The sequence below is a fragment of the Pseudochaenichthys georgianus genome, chromosome 24, assembly GCF_902827115.2.
Source record: "Pseudochaenichthys georgianus chromosome 24, fPseGeo1.2, whole genome shotgun sequence".
Classification (NCBI taxonomy): Eukaryota; Metazoa; Chordata; class Actinopteri; order Perciformes; family Channichthyidae; genus Pseudochaenichthys; species Pseudochaenichthys georgianus.
Window position 1 is genome coordinate 11,411,040 of NC_047526.1, and position 23,074 is coordinate 11,434,113.

The 23,074-nt window shown below is 41.7% G+C and overlaps 1 protein-coding gene across 2 annotated transcripts in view; it reads left to right on the top strand.

Moving 5' to 3' along the window:
* ches1 (checkpoint suppressor 1) overlaps window positions 1-23,074 on the top strand; it is a 69,940-nt gene that overhangs the window by 12,876 nt on the left and 33,990 nt on the right. For both annotated transcript variants that reach the window (XM_034075805.2, XM_034075806.2), the window contains exon 2: window positions 17,186-17,785. In XM_034075805.2, coding sequence (XP_033931696.1) covers window positions 17,204-17,785 — 582 coding nt within the window. In that variant the 5' untranslated portion in view covers window positions 17,186-17,203. The remainder of the gene's footprint in view (window positions 1-17,185; window positions 17,786-23,074) is intronic.

The following is a 23,074-nucleotide window of genomic DNA, read 5'->3' on the forward strand; positions in this document are numbered from 1 at the left end:
TCTTCAAAATATGCTTTTTTTCTTAGAATTTGCCTTTTTCTCAAAATGTTTCTTCTTTTTTTTCTGTTTTTCCAGAATTTGGCTTTTCTTTTTAAGTAATTTTGTGACATGCACACTGAAGAGACTTGCAATTATTTGCCCTAGACTTCTGCTTTCAGACGTATCTGAAAATAATCCAATGCAGAGGCAATCATGTAATATAATAAATGATGTTATATATATTAAATATTTATATATGTATTTTTATATAGTCTTAAAGTTACAACCGGCCCTTTGAGTGAAACCATAACGCTGATATGGCCCGCGATGAAATTGAGTTTGACACCCCTGCACTAGACTCCCCCTGTGAGCAGTGTTCAGTCAGTGTCCCCATGTCCCCTGACTCTTCACATCTCCTATAGTCCCTCACTCCTCTGTTTAGGTATTCTGGGAGGGAGGGTTCTAGCAGAATGTGAGGCTGTAGTTGCCCTTTAACGCTGTGTGCACATTATAAGTGACCTGATCTGCACTGACTCAGTACTTAGAGTTCAGCCAAAGCTGATTCATCATAAATTCTGTACAAGAGCTACAGCTGCAACAATTAGTACATCCACAGAAAATGAATCCCAAACTATTTCAGGAATCTTTTCATCTTAATTGAAAATATTATTTTCTTGTCAGTCTCTCAACTCCTGCCTTTTGTCATTTTTGTTATTATATTGAACTGAATACCTTTGGGTTTTATGCTGATATAACAAGACATTAAGAATTCACCTTGGACCTTGCCTACCACAAGCCCCCTCTGGTTACGCAGAACTTTTTTTGGTCTGACAAACAACCTTTTTCTCTCTGGATATCACAATGCTTATGCTTCTGTCAATCAGCTGTAATGAGATTGTCTTTGACAGATCAGCAATGCCTAGGGTTAAAAGTCTCTGTAGAAGACATTCAGTTTCATCCTCATTCTTGAACATAGACCAATGCGTCCAACTTTAGCTCATCATCTTGCCTCTCCTTACATTGGTGAAGACATTTCTGAAAGCGCACAATCCCGATGGATACGTTCACAGTCTGAACTATCTACAGTTCTTCAGTTTACCTCATATTTGATGTTGTGACTTAAGGATTAAATTCAATTCGGTTTATCTCCCTATTGAGGTACCAATGGGAAGTGTTGGCATCTGATGAGGTGCCAATTCATGGTTCTACTTCTCCTACATGGTATTTCCTCGTCTCAGCAGTAACATCGTCTTTGTGTAGGCGTTTTGCTCAGTGTGTAGGGTTAATCTTAGAGTGGGTGTGTCTCTTTGAGTAAGTCTGCTGCCAACAGATGGACCCTTCTTAGTTTATCCAACAAACACTACTATCACTGGAATTTATTTAGCAACGGGCAGATGGAAACTTCAGACTTTTCTCCAGAGTCGAAGTCAGGAATCAAGATGTAAGATGAACTGCAATGTAGTAAAGCAGAGAAATCTACAATAACTGTTCCGTTGGAGCTTGTGTTATGCTATCATCAAAGGCTGAACAAGTGGCAGATAAAGCATCAGTTGCCCTCCGCTTTACTACGGAGGCTTCACCACATATGTCGCACTGACAGAGAAGATGCCAGCCCCCTCCCCCCTTTCCCCTCTTTTCTTCTCCCACACATCACCCCTGGCTAAAGGAATGTAGCGGAAAACGAGGGACTCGAGATAGAAGATCAGAGGCCTTAATACGAAACAGATTGTGTGTTGTTCTCCTTGTTTCCCATCTCCTGTGTTCTCCACATCAGGAGTGAAGTGGCCTTTGATGAATATCTACAAAGAGATTTGAGACTCATAAAGAGCGGCAATTTAGCCAGGTATGTTATCTTAAGCCTGGTAATTTGGGAATTAAATTCTCTCCTAGGGGGAGCCTGTGGTGTTTATCAGTTAGTCTAGCAGGAGGACCGTGCATTGGAATGAAAAGACTTTCAGGGCCATCTTATCAATGAGTGACCATCTCTTAAGACTGGGGTTATCATATATCTTACCCTACTTCTTGGTGCTGTATGGTATGTGTGCTGTAACCATGGATCAGGCTCCGTCTTTCCCGTGAGTTACGCGTCTAATCACGCCACCATCATATCTCGTCCCTAATTCTGTTGGCAGGTCCTGTCAAACAGCATACGCTGGAAAGCTGGGTGAAATGCTGCTAATGACCCTAGGATATAACTACCCTCTGTGTTTTACTCCCACCCACTCTTCCTTTCTTGTCCACTCCTGTCATATACACTCGCGGTCATCCTCTTTCTTGTTCAAGAACTCTCTGGATCTGCTAATAAGAAATTGCAACGCATCAGACAATTTTTTCTGTGCTTCATTAAAGGTTAATATATGGACGTGTTTCTGTCCAAATGTCATTTACTTAATCTGGGCAGCCCCACGGATTAAAAAATCTCCTCTTCAAAGGACCAAGACGCAGCAACATAACACACACAAGTCTTAGGAGGAAAAACACACAAGCAAAAAAACAATCAAAGGAACGTAGCCGAGAGACCACTTATAAGCGATCCAATAGGCAACACTTCAGCGTCAAAGCAGCAGGCTCTTTGCCAAGCTTATTTAAATCTCGACTAAACAAAGCAAAGACAGCTCCTTATTGAGTCTGCCACAAGAACCTTCATTAACCACTGAGAAGGCTTTCGGCTTTAAATCCTTTTGCAACCGTTTCCACGTACAGGGAGCAGAGTATATAAAAGTACTTATTTTCCTAATTCGGCTTTTGACCTCAGGGACAGCAAAAAGTATTTATTCAAGGACTTTTTTTTTTTTTAAACCAGTGAATGAATAGACTGTGAGTGGCCTTATGTATTTATATAGAAAAGTGAAGCAGGGAATAAGCATAGCAGTGGACAGGGTGACACTGATGAGACCGAAGTAGAACTGGTAATGTAGCTCAGTGCTACAGTGGCTAAGACGAGAAGGGGTGATGCTTCTGAATATAAAACAACCTAATCTCAGGCACTAGCGGGGCTATAAAAGCAATAATTCTGTCTCCGCAAAAGGAAAAAAACCATGACTTGTGTGTAAAGAACCTGATTGGCCAAACCTTTTTATACATCAGAGTCCACTTACTACTTTGCAAAAGCTTTTCCTACTTACCAGGCAGACATTTTTTTTCCATTCATCTTCAACGGCAACAAAATGAAATTGCAAAGATTTGAAAGATAGGCAATCCATCACAATGAGTGTTTCTTTTTTTCAAAGTGGCTTTATCTTCTACTAGACCCTCCAGAAAAACGCGGACTAAAATCCTTGATTATGCGATCAAACATGCGGGGTTTTATGTGATTTTATGCGGTGAAATTGCGGGAAGTTGCGAAATATGCGGAAAGTTGCAAAATATGCGGAAAAAATAAATATTGGGCTGTCTTATTTATTTATTCTCTCTCACACACACAACCTGCCACTAACGTTAAACCCCTTTAATATTCAATTAAACACATTCAATGTTTAAGCAATTGGGCTATTTTAATCACACTCTCTCTCTCTCACACACACACACACACACACACACTTCTCCGCCTCATTCTGTTTTCATTTACTCGTTCGTTATCTGACCAGCTTCAATCTTGTAGGCTTCTCACCTCGTTTCTTGTAGCCCTCGAAAGGGTTTTGGAGGTTGATGCCTCGGTGAACGTGAGTTGTTTGGCTTTCTTGTCCGCAGCAGCAGAATGCATTTTCGAATGTTTGAATGAATCAAAGTGGGTCGTCACCGTCGATGTTCTCTTATGCTCCAACACACAGTTGCACGGGGTGCAGAATAGTTTCCCCCCACTTTCGTGCAAGACATCGGAGAACTGCTTTGCCCGGTCTTTAGCAGAAACGTTCGTCGGTAAATGAGATGGATTAGATTTTTTCATCTTGGTGTTTTCTCTCTCGTGTGAGCTCCACACGTTCACTCTACGGTGTTGTTTACCTTCTGTGATGCGCGAGCTGATGATGTCGCGTCATCATCATCACTTCACGTCAAGACGAGTTAACTTTTTTCTTTCTCAACTTTGTGTGGAAAAATGCGGGGATTATGCGGCCTTTTGATAAATATGCGGCCTTTTAAAAAATCTGCGCCATTTTGCTGATTATGCGGTAAATTCTGCGCGTTTTTCTGGAGGGTCTATTCTATAGTCGTTTTAGTGGGGTTCACACATCTTCTAGTGACCGTTCAAGTCGACTCCCAAACATTCAGAGAACTGAGAAAATACAATCAAATTGTCCGGGTGTGAAACCTTGTGAACCTAGCTTTTCTTTTTTAATGCTTAATGTCTTTCATTTCTTTTTTGTAAAGCACTTTGAATTACCCTGCGTCGAAAAGTGCTATATAAATAAACTTGCCTTGCCTTGCCTTGATCAAAAATATTTCCGGTTCAATTTCGACAGTTACTTTTGTTTGAATGTCAGCTCCCCCTTCTCTTTCGGAGCTGTCATTTTTAGGGCAATATTGTATGTGTCAAGTTCAGAGTCTACTGTCATGCTTGTGGCTCTGTGAGGCTGTAGTTTGGATCTGTGGTCTGTTGAGCTAAGCGCTAATGCCAGCATGCTAACATGTGTACAGAGAAGATGTGAAAGATTAGCTGGTACAAAGTTAAACAAGTCTAGTTTTGAATGCTCACTTGAAATATCAACCTATTGATGCCTACAAAATGTTTTCTACTAGCAATAGGGTTTTGTACCAACACTTTAATAATACTTTTAATAAAATCTTAGATACAAATTTGAAATATTAACACAATACTTTTTTTAAGCTTAAATTGAACACTAAAAAAAATATATTGATTCTCTTCAACAACAGATATGACTATGAATCTAAACCCAGTATTTGATACTCGTTTTTTTTGTACTTAATGTATGCCTAACTTTTAATTTGACAAAGTATTGCAATGTTGTTACCCAGCACCACACAAACATTGAGGAAAGAGTTTGGCTTCTTCTTATAAAAAAAAAATAATAAAGTTACCGTACCTAACTTTAATTAGTGAATTTGCATGCACCGTTGATCTTTGGGGACTGTGAAAATATTCAGATTAAAAATAAGACGGATATACTTTGAAAGTTGTCCGTAGTAAATAAATTCTGCATGCAAATTATTATTTAATTGGATAAAACATGCATATTAACTTCCCAACAAGGTGCTGGAATATGTGAAGAGAAGCATTTGATACTCCCATACTAGTGTGACTCCTCATATCACATTTCTCTCCTTTTTTGGCCCGATTGTGAGTTTCCAAATGTGGTTTTGTCAGCATTTGGGACACGTTTGAGTTGACATAAGGTATCTTGTGCAGTGTTAAAAACAGCTTGTGGAGTGAAGGATGTTAGCAGAGTTGTATCATCAGCAGAAGCGGTGTAAGTGTCGTCAGCAAAGGCAGTCCGGATAGGTGTGTGTAGGTTCCTGACAAACTGCTGCCTCTCTCCCTTCTGCTTTTACTTTTTCAAATTCCACTTTCTCCACTCAACCACAACACATTCTTTGTGCTCCAATCACCTTTCTTTGCCAAGGGCAATCTAATAACTCTTCAAGCCTTTTAGAGCGGTGCAGTGTTGAGGTGTTTTGTAGGCCGACCTGTAAGTTGGCATCGCAAGGGGTCCCATGTCAAAAAGCAATGCATTTGTTGTTATGATATTGCAGAAATTAAGCTCTGTGGTAAACAAAGATTTTGAATACTTACACAGCAGGATAGTCTCCATATATTGACGACACTTTTATGATTTTTGAAACTTAAATGGAACCCCCTGAAGTAAAAAAGCTAACCTTAGGCTATGAATAAACTACATCATGCTGGCTTGACTTGACACCATTCGCTAAGCTAAAGGTGGTCTCACTTAGCCACTCAACCGCCGTTTCTGACACATAAAAGCTTCAGACAATCATGAGTGGTGTATATTCCCTGATGTAGTGTGAGTTGTAGCACGTAACGTGAAAGTCTTGGGACCTTGGATTAACCACAAAATGTATTTCAGGCACCATCCGAAAATATTCCCACGACAAGCAAACCGAAAATGCTAACATTCTAACTCATTCCAAGGGTTTTAGGAATCATTGCAGCCCCCACTCCCACCCATCTGAACCATCGGCAGTGCAGCTTATCAACGACAAACTTCTCTCACTTTTCCTCATTTGCTTATTGATTCCAATCTACCGTTTCAGCCAAATGTGCACAATGCTCAAAGCGCAGGGCGAGTTGGAGAAGCCAGAGAGGGCGGACCTTTGGAACCGGACAGGCTCTTGCAGCGGTTGTTGCCATGGTTTTTTGTTGTTGGGACAAACTGTCGGCCAGTGGCTGAGAGCCTGAGCTGCTGTTTGTTAAAGATAAGTGGAAAAGCCAGAGGGGGGAAAGAGGCAGACACAGAGAGGGAGCGCTGCTTAATTTGTTCCCCTATTTGACTGCAGGACATCCAGCTGAAAAACACTCCTCAAAGCTTCACCCACCCCGCTCTCCCCCTCTAGTGAGGGGATCCCGACAGATCACGCTCCCCTCTTTAAGTATTTCACCGAGCCGTTCTCCCTGCCGTTTTTCTGACCCACACCCCTCCCTGCCCGCTATCAAAGCTCTGTTGGCTGTGCACTGGGCAGCTTTGATATCCTATAGTGTTTCTGGCAGTCTCCCTTTCTCTCTTTCTTTTACTCACTCTCTGTCTCTCTCTCCTTTCCCACAATATTGTAAAAGAGCACAGAGCGCCAACAGGGACCTGCTCACTGTCAAAGAGAAAAGACAGGGAGGCCTTAGAGGGAATGAGGGAGGCGAAGGTTGCAACAGCGAGAGAGCGAGTATTACCTTTGTGTCTTGTTGGCATCTAGGTTTTTTTAGGCTTAGCTTTAACCTTTGTAAGTAGAATAACAAATATCAAACAACAGGTTTGTACTTCTGGATTTTATTGGACTTATTTGTGGACCTAATTGGACACTTGTTATGCTGTGGTCCATGAATGTTTCAACAGGAAGTCTCAAACTACTCAAATAGACCATACCAAACAGCAATAGCTGATCATTCCACAAGATAATACTCAGACATTTAGTTTGATATGATATCAAACCAAAAAAGCCGAAAGTCTCCATACCACATTTGATGCCATTATTGAATACACAAATTAACCAATTATTCGATTTAGAAAATATTTGGTGATTATCTTTCTTATCATCAACTATGCTGTTGGTCAACTTGTTGAGTACATTATGTGAATTGTTTTTAGCTTTTGCTAATATTACTTTTTCAGAGTGAAATAACATGTTTTCTGTTAGAATATGAAACTAGAGCCAGAAGGTTAGCCTAGCCTGGCATGAATACTGTCAACAGGAGGACAGCTAGCCTGGCCCATAACTTTGACCCAGTTGATCAGTTCAATCTGTCCTGACTGAGCACGCACACCTGTAACCTTGGCTGCTGTGCTCTCAGTGTTTTGTCTCCCTGTTCCTGCCTGCTGGCGTCAGCTGATAGAGGTGTTATGATTCTATCTTGTTATGCAGCATGTTGATGATGCTCTCTGAACTAGCTAAACACACGGGTCTGGGGTAGAGTTCTTCAGAATTGACGTGGCAACTCTACCGTGAAGTCAGAACCTCTGACTCTTTGATTTGTTTTGTGAATTCTCCAGCCGAAGCTCCAAATCAACCCATCAGTGTTTGCCAAAAATAAAGGATAAATAAAAAATCAGAGCTCCAGCTCTCCCCGTGTCTCCTTTGAGTCGGTGACTCCTCCTGCATTGCTGCACAGAAGTTTCCCCCACAATGTATCCAAACAGTCACGCCAATACAATTGTCTCTGGTGTACAGTGGAATGATGTGGAAAAATGTGGAATACATTTCTGATGTATTTGGAATACAAGATACAATTTAGCTCATGCTACGCTAATCTTATAGCCAGCTCTACTCCAAAATAAAATCATTGACTCTTTCCCAAAGTATCTCAACATTTAGAAATCAGCTCGGAGGTTCACATAAGGAGACTCCCCGCTCTGTTGGTCTTGTTGAACTGCAAATAAACAGTCCATAATAACAAAGTGGTTCCACAGAGTTCTGCTTCTTCCCCTAACAAATGATCTCTGGCGCAGTACACCCTGCTGCTCGCAGGAGCACATTAACAAGACAACAGCCGGGAGTTTCAGCTGGGCCTTTTGGCTACATTTGTCATCTTAAGCGGCAACAGCAATGATCAGCGCTCGGTACAATGAGAGGTCTGGGACTTGCATGTGTTGCACATTAATTGTTCTTTGCTGAAGGAGAGACAAACGACTCAATAATAGATTTGTTCTTAGTTTATCAGATGGGTATTTTAGCAGTTTAGAATACCTTAATGTTACATTAGTAGGGGTAATGTTATTTTCTGTTTTGTGATTAAGTCTTTATTGGTTTACCCCCCCCCCCCCCATTATTATTCAGTATGCAGGAGAAATTCCATAAGAAATATCTACTTACTGAAATATTGTATTGACAATTCATAACACATTTACTTCTGTTCTCTAAGGTAATCAAAAGTGCATTAGAAAATGTACATACATTTACATGGCGTGAAATAACAAATTTATAATTGGATCTTTTATAGTTTTGATCATTTTGGCTCTTTTTTTTTTACCTACCAACGTAGGTAATGGTACAGCCCCATTTTAACATATTGAATAAAAGTGAAATCGGCATGAGGAAAGCTAGTAACTTTGGCTGTTAGCAGACAGATATAGCGGCGCTAAAAGCTAACGTTTACCGGTTGCATTGAGCTAAACTAAAATGCGTCGACACATCTGTATCTACCACACATTAGCATTGGGTGGAGGAACATTATAATGTTATCATGAACTATTAAATGTTATCTTGTCAAATGTAGTTCTTGGTAAGAATTGAGAGTTGAATTAAAAACCTATGGTTGTTCACAGCGATACAAAATAGATATTAGGAAAGGAATTATGATCTGTTTAACAGCCAGCTCTAAGCAGCTTATAATACATAATTAAAACTACTGATGCCAAGATTTATTGTTTATCAGAATATTTAAATCAAAGTCAAATATTTTACTTCCTAATCGTTTGTAAAAAGTTATTTTAGGCAAAAGAAACATTTTAGATTAAAGTAAAAGGAAAACATTACTAATTGTTGGCGCAATAAACAGACTTCAGGGACAGTTGGGAAAAAAAGTAGTCTTTAGCTGAAGGGCCCACTTTTGTACATCTGGCCTGTTTGACGTTAAACAGGCCCTATAACGATGTGGGGATGTTCACTTCCCTGTGGTGTGGTGTATAGGTTTGTGTGCATGTAAATGGTCTCCAAAGGCTAACATCCCAACGTTCCCTCCAGCACTGGTAGTATGAGAAAAATAAAGAGCTTCTTGAACATGTAAACCTGTCACAGTAGAGGCACACAATACAATTATTCAACCTGAAAATGAGCATAACGTGTCCTCTTTAACAAGTCAGCTGGTGTTAATGTTTCCTTCTAACACAAACAACACATGTTGTACGCCACACCGGCAGAACACACTGACCTGACCCAAAACGAACGACTGAGAAAATAAAGGGCTCGCCGAATGAGCATTGGAGCGTGCACAAACGTGTCATTGCATGTGGTGTGTCACCGCCATTATCGTGGAAGTCTAGAGCCTTGAGCCTGGGCTTTCTTTAAGCTTGACCTAACCATCCGAGTCAGTCCACCGCACGCACGCACACACACACACACACACACACACACACACACACACACACACACTATCCCTGTACTCTACCACCTCCAGGCCGCATACAAACAAGTCACCTTCAAGCGTCCGTATCCTAACATCTGTGTGTGTGTGTGTGTGTGTGTGTGTGTGTGTGTGTGTGTGTGTGTGTGTGTGTGTGTGTGTGTGTGTGTGTGTGTGTGTGTGTGTGTGTGTGTGGTGTGTGTGTGTGTGTGTGTGTGTGTGTGTGTGTGTGTGTGTGTGTGTGTGTGTGTGTGTGTGTGTGTGTGTGTGTGTGTGTGTGTGTGTGTGTGTGTGTGTGTGTGTGTGTGTGTGTGTGTGTGTGTGTGTGTGTGTGTGTGTGTGTGTGTGTGTGTGTGTGTGTGTGTGTGTGTTGTGCAATCATTTTTCAATGTGAAAGTTCTGGGACTCAGCTCCCCTAAATATATCGTACACTATATGCTTATTATCTGCTCAGTTGCTTGCTAATAGACACAGAGGCAATGTTTAATCCTCTAGCAGAACAGGCTCTGTGTTGTAACTTATAATGTTTAGGGCGCAAAGCCATGACCTTGACCTGTTTTCACGTAAGCCCCAGTAATTGCGTTTTTTTATACACTATACATGACAGCTATGGCTCATGTTGCACTTCGGACAATTTGTGACATTTGAATAAAACAATTGGTATTTAACAAACCGTGTTTAATATGCTCAAAATGTATAGGATTACTCAAATCAATAAGAAAACGTCACATCACAGAATAATGTGTTTCGCCTCCATTAGCTAACGTTCCTGCGGATAGATCGGAATGACGAGATAGATCTTTCTCGGAAACAAACACAAATGACGTGGGAGACAGCCCTGCCCCCGATAAAGCTCCTTATCAAACGGTGAGGAAATATGAGCATACATCGGGATTTATAATAGCAGGCAGTGATGGGTGAGGAGCACGAGCCGATTATACAGCTGACATTGACATTACACATATTTACAGCCTTGTACATATTTCCTTTTTTTTGCGATAGACCCTCATTTGTTTTTACTAAAGTGTGTCTTAAGTTAGAAAAAAACTGAAACTGTATATTTTTCTATTTATATGAACAATACAAATTAAGAAAATGTACTTGTTTTGTCTGAACAGTAAGACAAAATAGCCCAAAACTACAATATTGTATTTACTAACATAGCATTTAACCACTTTATATGAAAAAAGTCCAATTACAACTTTAAATATCTTTGACGGTTTCCACAGACTTCATTGACACTTGACTGGTTCTTCGAATACGTTTGGAGTCTTTAGCCTTGAAAGAGTGGCCTGAATTTGTACATTTTGCAACTGAACTTATCTTTGCTATAAAAGAGAAAGAAAATGTACATGTCTGACTGTTTTGTCAGATCAACTGTCCAATCTTTTGAATTTACAATGATGTCAAATATAGTTGAGCAATTATTAGCCTTTCAAGTATAACCAGCCCAGTGTTGCTCTGGTGAATGACTCCTCTGCACCGACTCTAATCAACCCTGGGAAGAAAAAGCAAAGAAACCCTGTGCTTCTCTGTTTGTCTGCATGTTCATGAGTGTGTGTGAGCCGGGAGCAGCAGCCAGGGCCGGGGGGTTATGAGCAGTCCTCTGGGACACCCTGACCCCCGACCTCTATCCCATAACTCGTTGCCACTGCGGATGATATAAAAAGGAAGACACATCCAGACCTCATAGGATGTGATTGCTCGTGCTCTGCTTCCTTAAAGCCCCCTGGAATCCTGACATTTGTCGTTAGGGAAAAGCAGGACATACAGAAGTGGGGGGGGGGGGGGGCTGAAAATGGAGAACATCACAAGGCCTCATGCAGCCGGTGTTGACATATAGCAGAAGTTATTATTTCCCCGTCTCTCAGAGAGTTCTCATTTTCTCCTTGCCTCTGTTGGTCTTCCTCTCCCTTTCCATCCATCCCGTGAATGTGTAGGAGGGATAAAGGTCGTCCTTTTGTCATCAAAACTCCAGATTAGTTTTGCCTCGGTGCATCTGACTCTGTGCTTTATCACTGTGGCCAGAGGAGCCACAAGGTTCAGCTCAGCCCTCTGTAATAACTCCTACCAGCTACTATTGCATTCTTCGCCCGCTATCTCCTACACTACTATTACTACCCCATTCTGGGATCGGGGGGATTATTTTCATGGCACCGGCTTTATTGGGCTGTATATGGAAGACTGACTGGAAAGCAAGGAGCGGGAGGATGAGACACGCGACGTATGTCACGAGTCGCGATCAAACCGACAAAGTTGTAATAGTCGTTTGAGTCCGCCGAGGCCCAGAGCCGAACATAAACGCATCGCTGACAGCATGTCACGGGCAGATCTGTTGTGTTTTTTATATTTCTGCATTGATGTGGTTTTTGGTGGTGATGACGGGGATTTCTCTGGGAAATAAAGATCTTCTGAGGATTACGTAAATGTGGCATGTGATTCAGACACGTATCTGCGAGAGCATGAATGCAATGTAAGATGATTACGCCGTTAATTGGAGCACATGAATTAGCCGACAACATATCCGCCCTCAGAGGGGTTTGCTCACCTTCTCTCCGCTGTGTAAACACCAGTGGCCCCCGCTTTCACCGGTAAAGCCTTTGGAGGGTTTCCAGCTGACCAGAGGTCAACAGGGTTACCTGGAAGTCGATGATATTCTGTAACATTAACTCGTTTTCTGGGTTAAATGTCATCCAATTTACTAATCTTTCAAACCAACAAACAATCCAATAAAGCATCCCAGTTCATTGACATTTCAATGATTGCCAAAAGACAAACCTCATCAGTTGTTGGAACATGTTTGATTGTGCTATGTAAGCTATCGTATCTGCTATCTTATCCTAAAAAAAATGTATGCAGATGACAACAGAGCCTATTGATCAATCAATAATTGTTTGCTTTTAGTTGCGCGATATCATTAGCAAAGGCTCGATTAGCTGAAGCCAAGCAGCACACTTAAGATGAAGACCTTTAGGTTTGTCATATCTTGATAGACAAGCAGGCAAACGCCTGGCAATACAAAAATATAAGTGACTACAATTCTGAAGAGAAGAACGCACAGTAATTTCTGTCTCCCAATTACGTTTCTTACTGGTTCATTTAGCGATAATGTTTTTCTATAATTGTAAAAAACAGAGCTGGAAATGGTAGTTTCTTATAACGTTCAAAATGTTTGGTTCATTTCTAGCAATTTCTAGACATTTTTATGACTAATTTTGTTAAGAGATTAATACCACTCTTATGTCTATACAATAAAGATTAGGCTAGTAGACAGTTAGCTCTGCTTAGCATAGAGACTTGAAACGGGGAAACAGCTAGCCTTGCTGTCTTATCCAATATGCCAATATGCTCAATAATTATTTATATTATATTTAGTTTACTTAACTTCTAAAAAAGGTAAAAAATTGAAAATGGTGCTTTCGTAGGGGCGTTGTAGCAGACTATTTATTGGACAGGTGCAGTCACTCCCTGCTTGTGAGGTTGCTAGGCAACCAGTGGAGACTATAGTAAGCCAACTGGCTGCCACACACACACACACACACACACACACACACACAGAAAAGGTTAGAGAAAAAAAGTCACCGTCACCATCATTCCTGATGAGGTGCTAGGTACCACAAAAGAAGAAGTTACAAACGCATAGGGAAGTGCACCGTGGTATCGATCATCTCATCTTACTCCCTAAATGTTGAAATTGTCCTTTAACATCCAAGCCAACATTATGTGCTATGGATAGATCATAATTGGTTAAGACCATGTGATTATGGTAGAAAGGTCTGAACAAAAATGAATAAGTCGACTTTGAGTCCGAATTGTTTGGTGGAAGTCAAACAAAATGTATTAAAAAAAAAGGCCTAACACAGGTTCCCAGAGCCCAAGCATACTTCCTTAAATGCATTGATTGACCGTATAGATTATGCTCTATATATTGTTTATATACAACAATATAAAACAGCGCGTTGTTTGAGACGTTGTTGAGACGTTGAAGCATATTTGTTGAAGGTTATCATTTTCCGCTGTCACTTATAATATAATAATGTCTCTGAGTAGAGGATATTTTTACTTGCGGAGTCTGAGGAAGTTTAAGTGTTCAACACAGTTGCCACGGTAATTTCCAGCCTTTGTTACCTGTCAGAGAAACCTATATTCATGGGAGGCATAATAACAGAAACAATGTGACGTTAGTGTACCACCTACCTCCACGCCAGGGTTTTCCGAGTTAGAGAAATTGCTCTCTAGTAAAGGTCAGGAGTGTTATAATGTATAACTTGCTTTATGATTCAGTGACTCAGTATATACTGTATTAGCCAGGAGTTATGTCAATAACTGACAGTTAAATTAAATCAATTACAATGCAATAAAATGTCAGCAATATTCATTGTCAGTTTTCAATTTGAACTGATGGGATTATAATTGTCCTTCTGTAATGATAACTAGTTTCTTTAAATCTCCTTTCAAGTTAAAATAACAGCTGCATTTAAAAATTAAATACATAATAGTGAGCTTTAAAAATCCTTGGTTAAAGAAAATTAAGTAAATAATTAATAATAACAATTTAATTCATTAAAAATGTTAACTGAATTTCATAATTAAATACTCAAACTTTTTTTATAAATAATCTCAAAACATTGTAAAAATTGAACAGATTTTCTCCTTTTCTTTTTCTTTCACTTTTCTAAATACCATTCCTCCACTTTCTCTTATTTACTGAGAGCAGTGAGTTTGTCCTGTGAGTATTTTAAATCTAATACTTGAATGAAGTTAGTCTGTCCATACCTAATTTAAATGTCCATTGTCACTGTCTACTTGTCCCATTTTAGAGCGCCAAAAGAAAAAGAACATCCTTTGTTTTTTTCCTTTCACTCATCTCACCTCTCACCTCCTGTATGTATCTCGCCTGATTTGATTATCGAAAGCATTGATTTGATTGGCTGAGATGATTTTCTACGAATCCATTGGTCTCTGGGAAAGTAAAGGTAAAAAACGTTGGCTATACTGTAAGTCAGGGTCTAGATAAGATCTGGTCTGGACTTAGATCCCAGTACGCTTCATCTCAGTGTGTTAAAGAATAGCGTTTCAAACCGAGAAAGCAATTGACTCTAATTGAGTGTTGTCTTTTTAAGTCTGTGTTATCAGGGTGCAGAGAGCAAACAGAGCCGGCATGGTGCCCGGGTCACAGAGGGAGCGAGAGCAACACTGTGCAGATTCCAGCTGCTTTAAATCGCATTAGTATGCACAGGGACTACGATGGGAGAATGTACTTATAGACAGTGTACTTACAGTCCGATGCAAACACATACTGAAACACCGGGGAAAACACACTTAGCCAAATGTGGACATGCCAAACAGAGAGGAAAACAAATCAAAACAAAGCATGCAAACACAAAAGAGATCCAGGGAATGAAGAAGACAGAGAGAATAGCACAGTCCCATCTGTCAAACAAATGTGAGGATGCTTCTCTCACACACACACACACACACACACACACACACACACACACACACACACACACTCAAACACATGCACACACACGCAGCAGGCATCATTTAGTCTGAATTTGAGCGATATCTGCCTTTGTCCTTTAGCAGTTGGCCCCGAGGGGCCGCTGTAGAAGTTGCATGAAAGTTTGTTTAGGGCTGAGCAAGTGTGTTAAGCTTTATGAGTGCCCGTGGGAGACATGCTGGCACACACACACACATACACACACACATACACAAATGAATCTACTCGCACACACTCCGGCACGAGGCTTGGGCGGCAGTTTGCGCTGGCCCCAACCAACAGTGAGGAGTTTGTTGTCATAGCAACAGTAAAATGAGATGACTTTACTGTCAGCCGTAATGTTTCATGGCCCCCTTGCCGCTATGGCAACATAACAAGGAAGAGGAGATGGAGAGAAAGAGAGCATCTCTGCATTCCAGCGGACTCCTACCAGGAACAATGTCACTGCGATGCCCTTACTTCCTGCCTAAGAGAAACACACACACATACACACATACACACATGGCGTGACAAGCCTATCAAACACACGCATGAATACGCTCATACAAAGACACACACACATATCTTGAAAAGCCTGTCAAACACCCTCGCCCAACCCTTTGATTATGCGCTCACTATTTTCAGCTATCGTCGCCGGGGCAATTTGAATTCATTACGCTCAATGTCAATATTGGTGCAACAACGGCATACCTCAGACAGGTACAGCTTGTTGAATGAGCGCGCCTGCTGTCAGAAAGTGTGAGGAGTAGAAAGGGAGGAAGTGGAGGGGGGGGGGGGATCAAAGACACGCTGCCGAGCGTTTCCCATCGCGGCGGAGAGAGTCGGATGGAGCAGCAGCACAGCAGCTATACACATTTCTATATTTAGCCCAGTCCTTCTCCAGCCTATCAGGCGCTGTTAGGCAGAGTTATCGGCTGTGGTAGGGAAAAAGTGAAAAGACGGGGGTGGATAGGTAGACACAGAGAAGAGAGACATAACCAGAGTTGTTTTTCTCTGTTGCCATGGTGACACTTCGAGTGGAGATGCTGCGAATTGACAGTTGTCACGGCACAGCAGGTTGCCAGGGGTGACATCTGTCAGTCAATCGCGTAGAGTGAGGGGACAGATCGGCCGATGATCACCTTGGATTAGAGGAAGATCGCACAACACGGCCCAGCGAGGGCATATCTGGATTGAATCTGTGTATGTGTGTGTTCATGCTTTTAGACTTGAAACCTTTTTCTACCCCTGTCGGGACCTTTTTGTCCGAATTTGTGTGCATGCAAATGTAGGTTTTTCTTTCTGCGTGTCGGCGTGGTACATCCTATCGAGGGTGTGTATTTGTGTCCAGATTCTGAAACGTGTGCACACAGGGCGAGGGTCCTTCTTCCCACAGCTGTCCCTACTGCTAGAGGACAATCAAGGTTCTTGCTGTGAGCCTTCTGAGCGGGGTGTGTGTTACTCGGACCCCGTCCCCGTCAATAACCACTCTTCCTCTGCTGACGAGAACACAAATGCTCTTATGTTGGGAGAATGTTGATGATTAGGAATGTAGAAGTTGTTCTTTCCTTTTTTTCTGGCAGATGTCTTAATTGTGAGGATGTGGTCATGGACAGGTTAAAGTTTATTCAGCACGCCTACCTTGGATATGTTCCTGTTATAGCGATGTCAAAGCGCTATTAGACCTTTACCAGGGTTCACATGTTATGACAGCAACCTTCGTATAATGTCAATACTTTCCTGGTACGCTTGTAATTAGAGGGTAGTTGTACAAGGCAAGATTTCCTCAACCAATGAAGCACTAAATGTGCCGTTCCAGCCGGAACTGGGTATAGAGCCCCAGAGAAAAACGATGATGTATACTTTCCCCCTCAGATCTGCCTAATTGGGAATGTGGTCAAAATCTTGTTGCGTGTCTCCACCATTTGGCCTTTAAGAAAAAGTCTTCATGTGAGAAAGCTAAATGAATTTCACAAGCTGACCTCGTTTCTTTTTTCCTCTTTTTCTCTTTCCCTCTGTCCTACCCTTTTCCCTCTCTCCAGGAGTGAGCCCTGGGCTGGATGGGACCCACCATGCCCCCCAGTAAGAAGGCCCAAAGCCCCAGTAGTGGCGCCAGTGCCTCGCAGGGTATGACCCCGCCGTACCGACAAGGGGACGCCGCCACGGCAGCATCCGAGGCCGAGGCAGCCGACCTCTCGCTGTCCCTGTCCGCCTCCTTCTCCAAGGCCGAGGACGAGGAGCTCACCAGCCTCTCCTGGCTCCACGAGAGCACCGACCTCCTCAACAGCTTCAGCCACTCGGGGCTTCGTAGCGTCTCCCCCCTGCAGGACCCCGACGGTCAGCACTCGCGCTCGCCCTCCTCCTCGTCTCCTTCCCTGGAAGACGCTTTGCTCGGCGACGCACATTCGGCGTACGACTTGGCGGCGGGAGCCAACAGAAAACCGCCGTACTCCTTCAGCTGCCTGATCTTCATGGCCATCGAGGACGCGCCAAACAAGCGGCTGCCGGTGAAGGATATCTACGGCTGGATCCTGGAGCACTTCCCTTACTTTGCAAGCGCCCCCACAGGCTGGAAGAACTCAGTGCGCCACAATCTGTCGCTCAACAAGTGCTTCAAGAAGGTGGACAAAGACCGGAGCCAGGTAAACACATCTGCAGTTGTGTGGAGAAATGTTGGATAATTTTCGCTCAAATGTAGGCTTTCACATGATACGCAACTTGTTCTTTGGTCACTGCGAGGTTGGGCGCAGAGCCTTGTTGTGAAAACAGTTGGTAAATGTTTGTTTCTATTGTTACGTACATAGTTTGTGATGCTTTAAACATCTGTCAAAAGATCAGAGGACATTGAGGTCAAGGTTGAAAGGATAAGGGTTGGCATTAGTGTTGGGTCACGGCAATGGCAGTGCAGAGCCGTTTTATGCCTTTAGGTATGGGTATTAACGTGTACTTTTTAGTTACCAAACAAAGTACTCGAGGTCCTAAAATGTATTCATCAAAAATATGATCCCGTAGAAGATTTGAGAAAATAGATGGTAACAATTTCTATCTTTGTCTACACAAGGGGTGTATCTTTTATTTACACAGCAAAACAAATCAAGAAACCACCATTGGAAAATGTTTCTCTCAACACTTATGTAGCCTGTTTCTGTGTTAGTGTGAAGGTAAAACTAAACGGAAAAGGCACGTAAGGGTATTGCTTGTGTTTAACCACGAATAATGGTCAATTATGTTCTGAAAGTCCTCGACAATTACTTTTTTTTAAATATATTTTCTGACCTTATCGGAAAAAATTGCCGATTTGCAAAAGCTTTTGTATGACAGCCGTATACAAGAATCGATTGATTATTAAAGCTTGTTTGGTTAGATTGATAATGCGTTTGTAGCAACAGCAAAACAAGTTGTTGTTTAAGGATCAAGGGTTGATCCCGAAACAGCCACGGTGACATAATAACCGTCTTAAAAACATATAAATAAAACCTGTGACCTAAATCCGTCCCCTTAAGGTAAAGGGCAGAATTAATGCTCCTCATTTTTACATCTTATCTGCTGGAGTCGATGTTAACTTTGTGATTCAGTCACACTTGAATTCCAAAATGTTCTCTGCCAAATGTGCATCATAATTTCTGAGCGCTCGGCCAAAGATTGTCAAAGCAGTTCTGTATTGTGTAAACATTTCAAAAGATAGCGAGTACAGGACTGAGCAGCAGCTAAGCTAACGCTAACTGAGCAGCAAATGTAGAACACTCCTCACTATACAAGGCCACTTTTGATGTGAAAGTATTTAATTATTACCCAGTTACAAGTATCCAGGTAATTAAGTTATTATCTCAAACACTATATGAGCTATTTGATCTGTCTTCTAAATGGACTCTTTGAAGATGACTTCCAAGTCAAATATGAAATTAAATACCGATAGCATATTTGTCAGTGGCACCATTAGGCCATCTTGGAACAAAGGATGTGGTCAACAATATTAAATCTTAGGTTTTAAAGGTCCCCTATTATACTGTTTTTCATCAATATATTATAGATCTCAGATATATACAAAACATGTCTCATACCAACAGATCATTGCAGCATTACCCATAATCCCCTCTGTTTCGGCCCTGTTTCCAAAGTGCTGATTCTCTGTCTGTTACTTTAGATGAAAATAAGGTGCCACGCCCCTCTGAGAGAGATTTGGTTAAAAAGAACACAATGGTGCTCTAGGAGGAGATTCAGGTGATAAGGTGGGGGGGGGGGGGGTTACCTTGGTTGGTTATTGGTTAATGGTTACACAAGCCAAAACATCGTTATGACATCATAAAGTGGCCAAAATCTGAAACATTCAGAATGTCTTTACACAGAGGGGACATGTTTGGATGTATAAAATACATGAAAAAGTGGATTTTGCATAATAGGTGACCATTTTAAAGGGTTGCTTTTTGGGGTTTTCCCTTTCTTGTACTGTGTCATATAGGTTTTTGTGCATGTAAATGGTCTGCAAAGGCTAAAATCCCCAGCCGGCCAGCGACTGTAACCAATCAGAGCAGACTGGGCCCTGGTTTCAGACAGAGGGTGAAAAGAGGTGCTGCAGCACAAGCAGTATGAGAAAAAATAAAGAGCTTTTTGAACATTAAAGCATCTTAACACGTCACAGAATACAAATATGCATCTGAAATTAGCATAACATTCCCTTTAATTAAATTAAATTTAATTAAAACATCAATATAAATTATTTCTAATTAAATATGCCTAATATTGATTCATTTGTTATTTAATTGTTATTGTGTAGGGTTTTTTATTTTATTGTGAAAATTCATTTTTGATAGTCCGTCCTCAAATATAGAACATTTCAAATTGCCCCAATTCAAACCAAAGCAGGGATACTTTTGAAAAATTGCTTTTCATTTATCATATTTTCAACATTATTGAAATATGCCATATGGTAAATACCTCCCATTAGTCACTCTATCATGTGTGCGTATAAGTTCTTTCACAGCCAGACAGTTATCAGCGGTTTGCAGGCATATCCATATTACATAATATAATATTACATATAACATATTCTGTATTTTGTCTACAGCTGTACCAGATTCGGCCTTATCAATAGTTGATGATCTCTGCTTTCATAGTTCTCTTTCCCTCAGACGTTGTGCGCTCCCCCAGTGGGAACAGCGTTTCACTTTTGATTTAAGTCTTGATACAGTCTTTTATACCGGCTCCCCTATCCATATTTTCCCTCCATTAAATACTCCGGGTAAACGTGGAATTAATCCCTCACTCAATTAGTGCAAAATGAATACTGGGGGATTTAATAACACAGATGCCAGCAGACTTTAGATGTCCTCTTGCCCGGGGGTGTTGGGGGTTTGTGGGGGGGAGACAAACAGCGAGGATCAATGCTGGCTTTGCTAGTTTAGCTGATTGAGATTATACCGGAGGATATGAGAGCTCTTTATGCCTTGACCAGCGTGTGAACCTAAAGTGTGTGTGTGTGTGTGTGTGTGTGTGTGTGTGTGTGTGTGTGTGTGTGTGTGTGTGTGTGTGTGTGTGTGTGTGTGTGTGTGTGTGTGTGTGTGTGTGTGTGTGTGTGTGTGTGTGTGTGTGTGTGTGTGTGTGTGTGTGGGTGTGTGGTGTGTGTGTGTGTGTGTGTGTGTGTGTGTGTGTGTGTGTGTGTGGGTGTGTGTGTGTGTGTGTGTGTGTGTGTGTGTGTGTGTGTGTGTGTGTGTGTGTGTGTGTGTGTGTGTGTGTGTGTGTGAAAAAATAAATAGTTGTGTGAACACACCCTCACACTATGCTGTCATCTGGCCCTTGACTACAACGCTGCAGAGTTTCTCTTGTATACATATCGCCATAGTAACTAGGTTGCAGTTGACATAAAAGTATGCTGTTGCTGTAGCAACGGGAAAACTGATTTGGCTTTACTGACTTGTGTGTGTGTGTGTGTGTGTGTGTGTGTGTGTGTGTGTGTGTGTGTGTGTGTGTGTGTGTGTGTGTGTGTGTGTGTGTGTGTGTGTGTGTGTGTGTGTGTGTGTGTGTGTGTGTGTGTGTGTGTGTGTGTGTGTGTGTGTGTGTGTGTGTGTGTGTGTGTGTGTGTGTGTGTGTGTGTGTGTGTGTGTGTGTGTGTGTGTGTGTGTGTGTGTGTGTGCGCGCGTGTGCAAGTGTATATGAGCTTTAGATGGACACTGAGGTGCTGAGTGGGGGAGAATTAGTGCATGTCCTCATTCTGTGTTATATGCATTTATGTACGTGTGTGTATGTGTGTGTGTGTGCAGCAGCTTGTGTAGAGGTGATTTTGGCAAGGACAGCCTGTCTTGTCTTCCTGTCGCTGCACACCGTTTAAGACAGACAGCATGCTAATTAACCCTTCAAACCTATTCCCCTTTTTCTCTCTCTTGCACACACACACACACACACACACACAATCTCAAGCATGCATGAATGCTCAAAAAGGACTCACACACACATGCACGGTGTGGAAATGAGGGCACATCTCTGCAGACTCCTACTCTACCTGCCAAGTGCCGTGCTTTATCTGAAGCTGCAATTACAGAATCTCTGTAATTTCAGTCAGACTCTGCCATTCAAAGCTTTTTACTTAGAATATCATGTGCATGCGTCTTCTTCTCCACCCAACCCCCCCGGCTCTGGCTTGTTCCTTTACCTGTTTATGTCTATTTGATTTGAGCGTGCAATTACGGCGTCTGACGTTTTTTTATGTTGGATTATGTGTAGCTCAAGTTATCGTCGTGAGTGATAGATATAGACACACACACAGAAAGAGGTGGAAGCAGGGAGACGGCAAACGCACCAAATCATATTTCCATCAATTTACAGAGGTGGAGATTAATATGACAGTGGCCTATTTGTTCCAGTCACTGTATTTCTGGGTCATATCCAGGCAGATGACAAGATGGGGGACTAGTTTAGAATAGGCTCACTGCTCAGTTCATGTGTGTGAGTGTGTGTGTGAGGGCAAAGTTGCAGGAGAGAGCGTGAGAGAGTGTGCGTTCTACGGTTGCCATGGCTTTGTTTACTAACAGGATTCTTCCCCCGTGCAGAATGACATGCCTTTAATGACAAGTGTTGTTGCCCTCAGACTTCTGGATCACTGCTGAAGATCAGTGTCGTAACAGCACAACACACACACACACACACACACACACACACACACTCGCAATGATATATTTCTCAAAGCCTCTTGTGAAATCAGAGGAGAGACAACAGGCGGTTTTGTAATCTAAGACTCGCTATGAAGTCTCTCGGTGCTACACTTAAGTGTGTCACCTCTAACTTAACCTTGCCCCGCTCACATGAGAGGCGCCCTTGATACTTTTTTGCGTTTTAACTGGCAGTGCTATGAACTGTAGCGTCTGGGGTGAACGTTGGTTCGTCTTTGCCTCAGGTGTTGTTTTTTGTAACGCTCATTCATCAGCAGGTCGCTGCAGCTGATGTATCTGCAAAAATGAATATCATTTTACTGTGTTTGCTCAAAATACACATGGTACATCTTCAGGTTAACTTTTTTGTTTGTTTTGAGTTGTTGAATGCATGCGGAAGAATACTTGCATATAATTAACAAAGACTCTAATGACAGGATCACAAAAAAATAAATATTAATGAATGAGACATTAGGCAAATGCTTGTGGGCTTTTCCGCCAGGGGTCGCTGTATACCTAAAACCGCCAACGGGTCAAATGTACCCGCTATTAGAATGTATTGATTTTCAAGGTACAATGTTCTTTTATTTATCATACTAGAATACAGGGTGAACAGTGAGTTTTGATCGCACATTGATGAAACTTATACCAATAGAATATGATATCTAGTGTGCAGATCATGAAGTATGAAATATCGCTAAAAGTGTCTCTATCTATCTATAACTATCTATATCTATCTGGCGCTGATGTGTATAAATGGCAATTATTTTGGCAATTTTTTCAATCTGA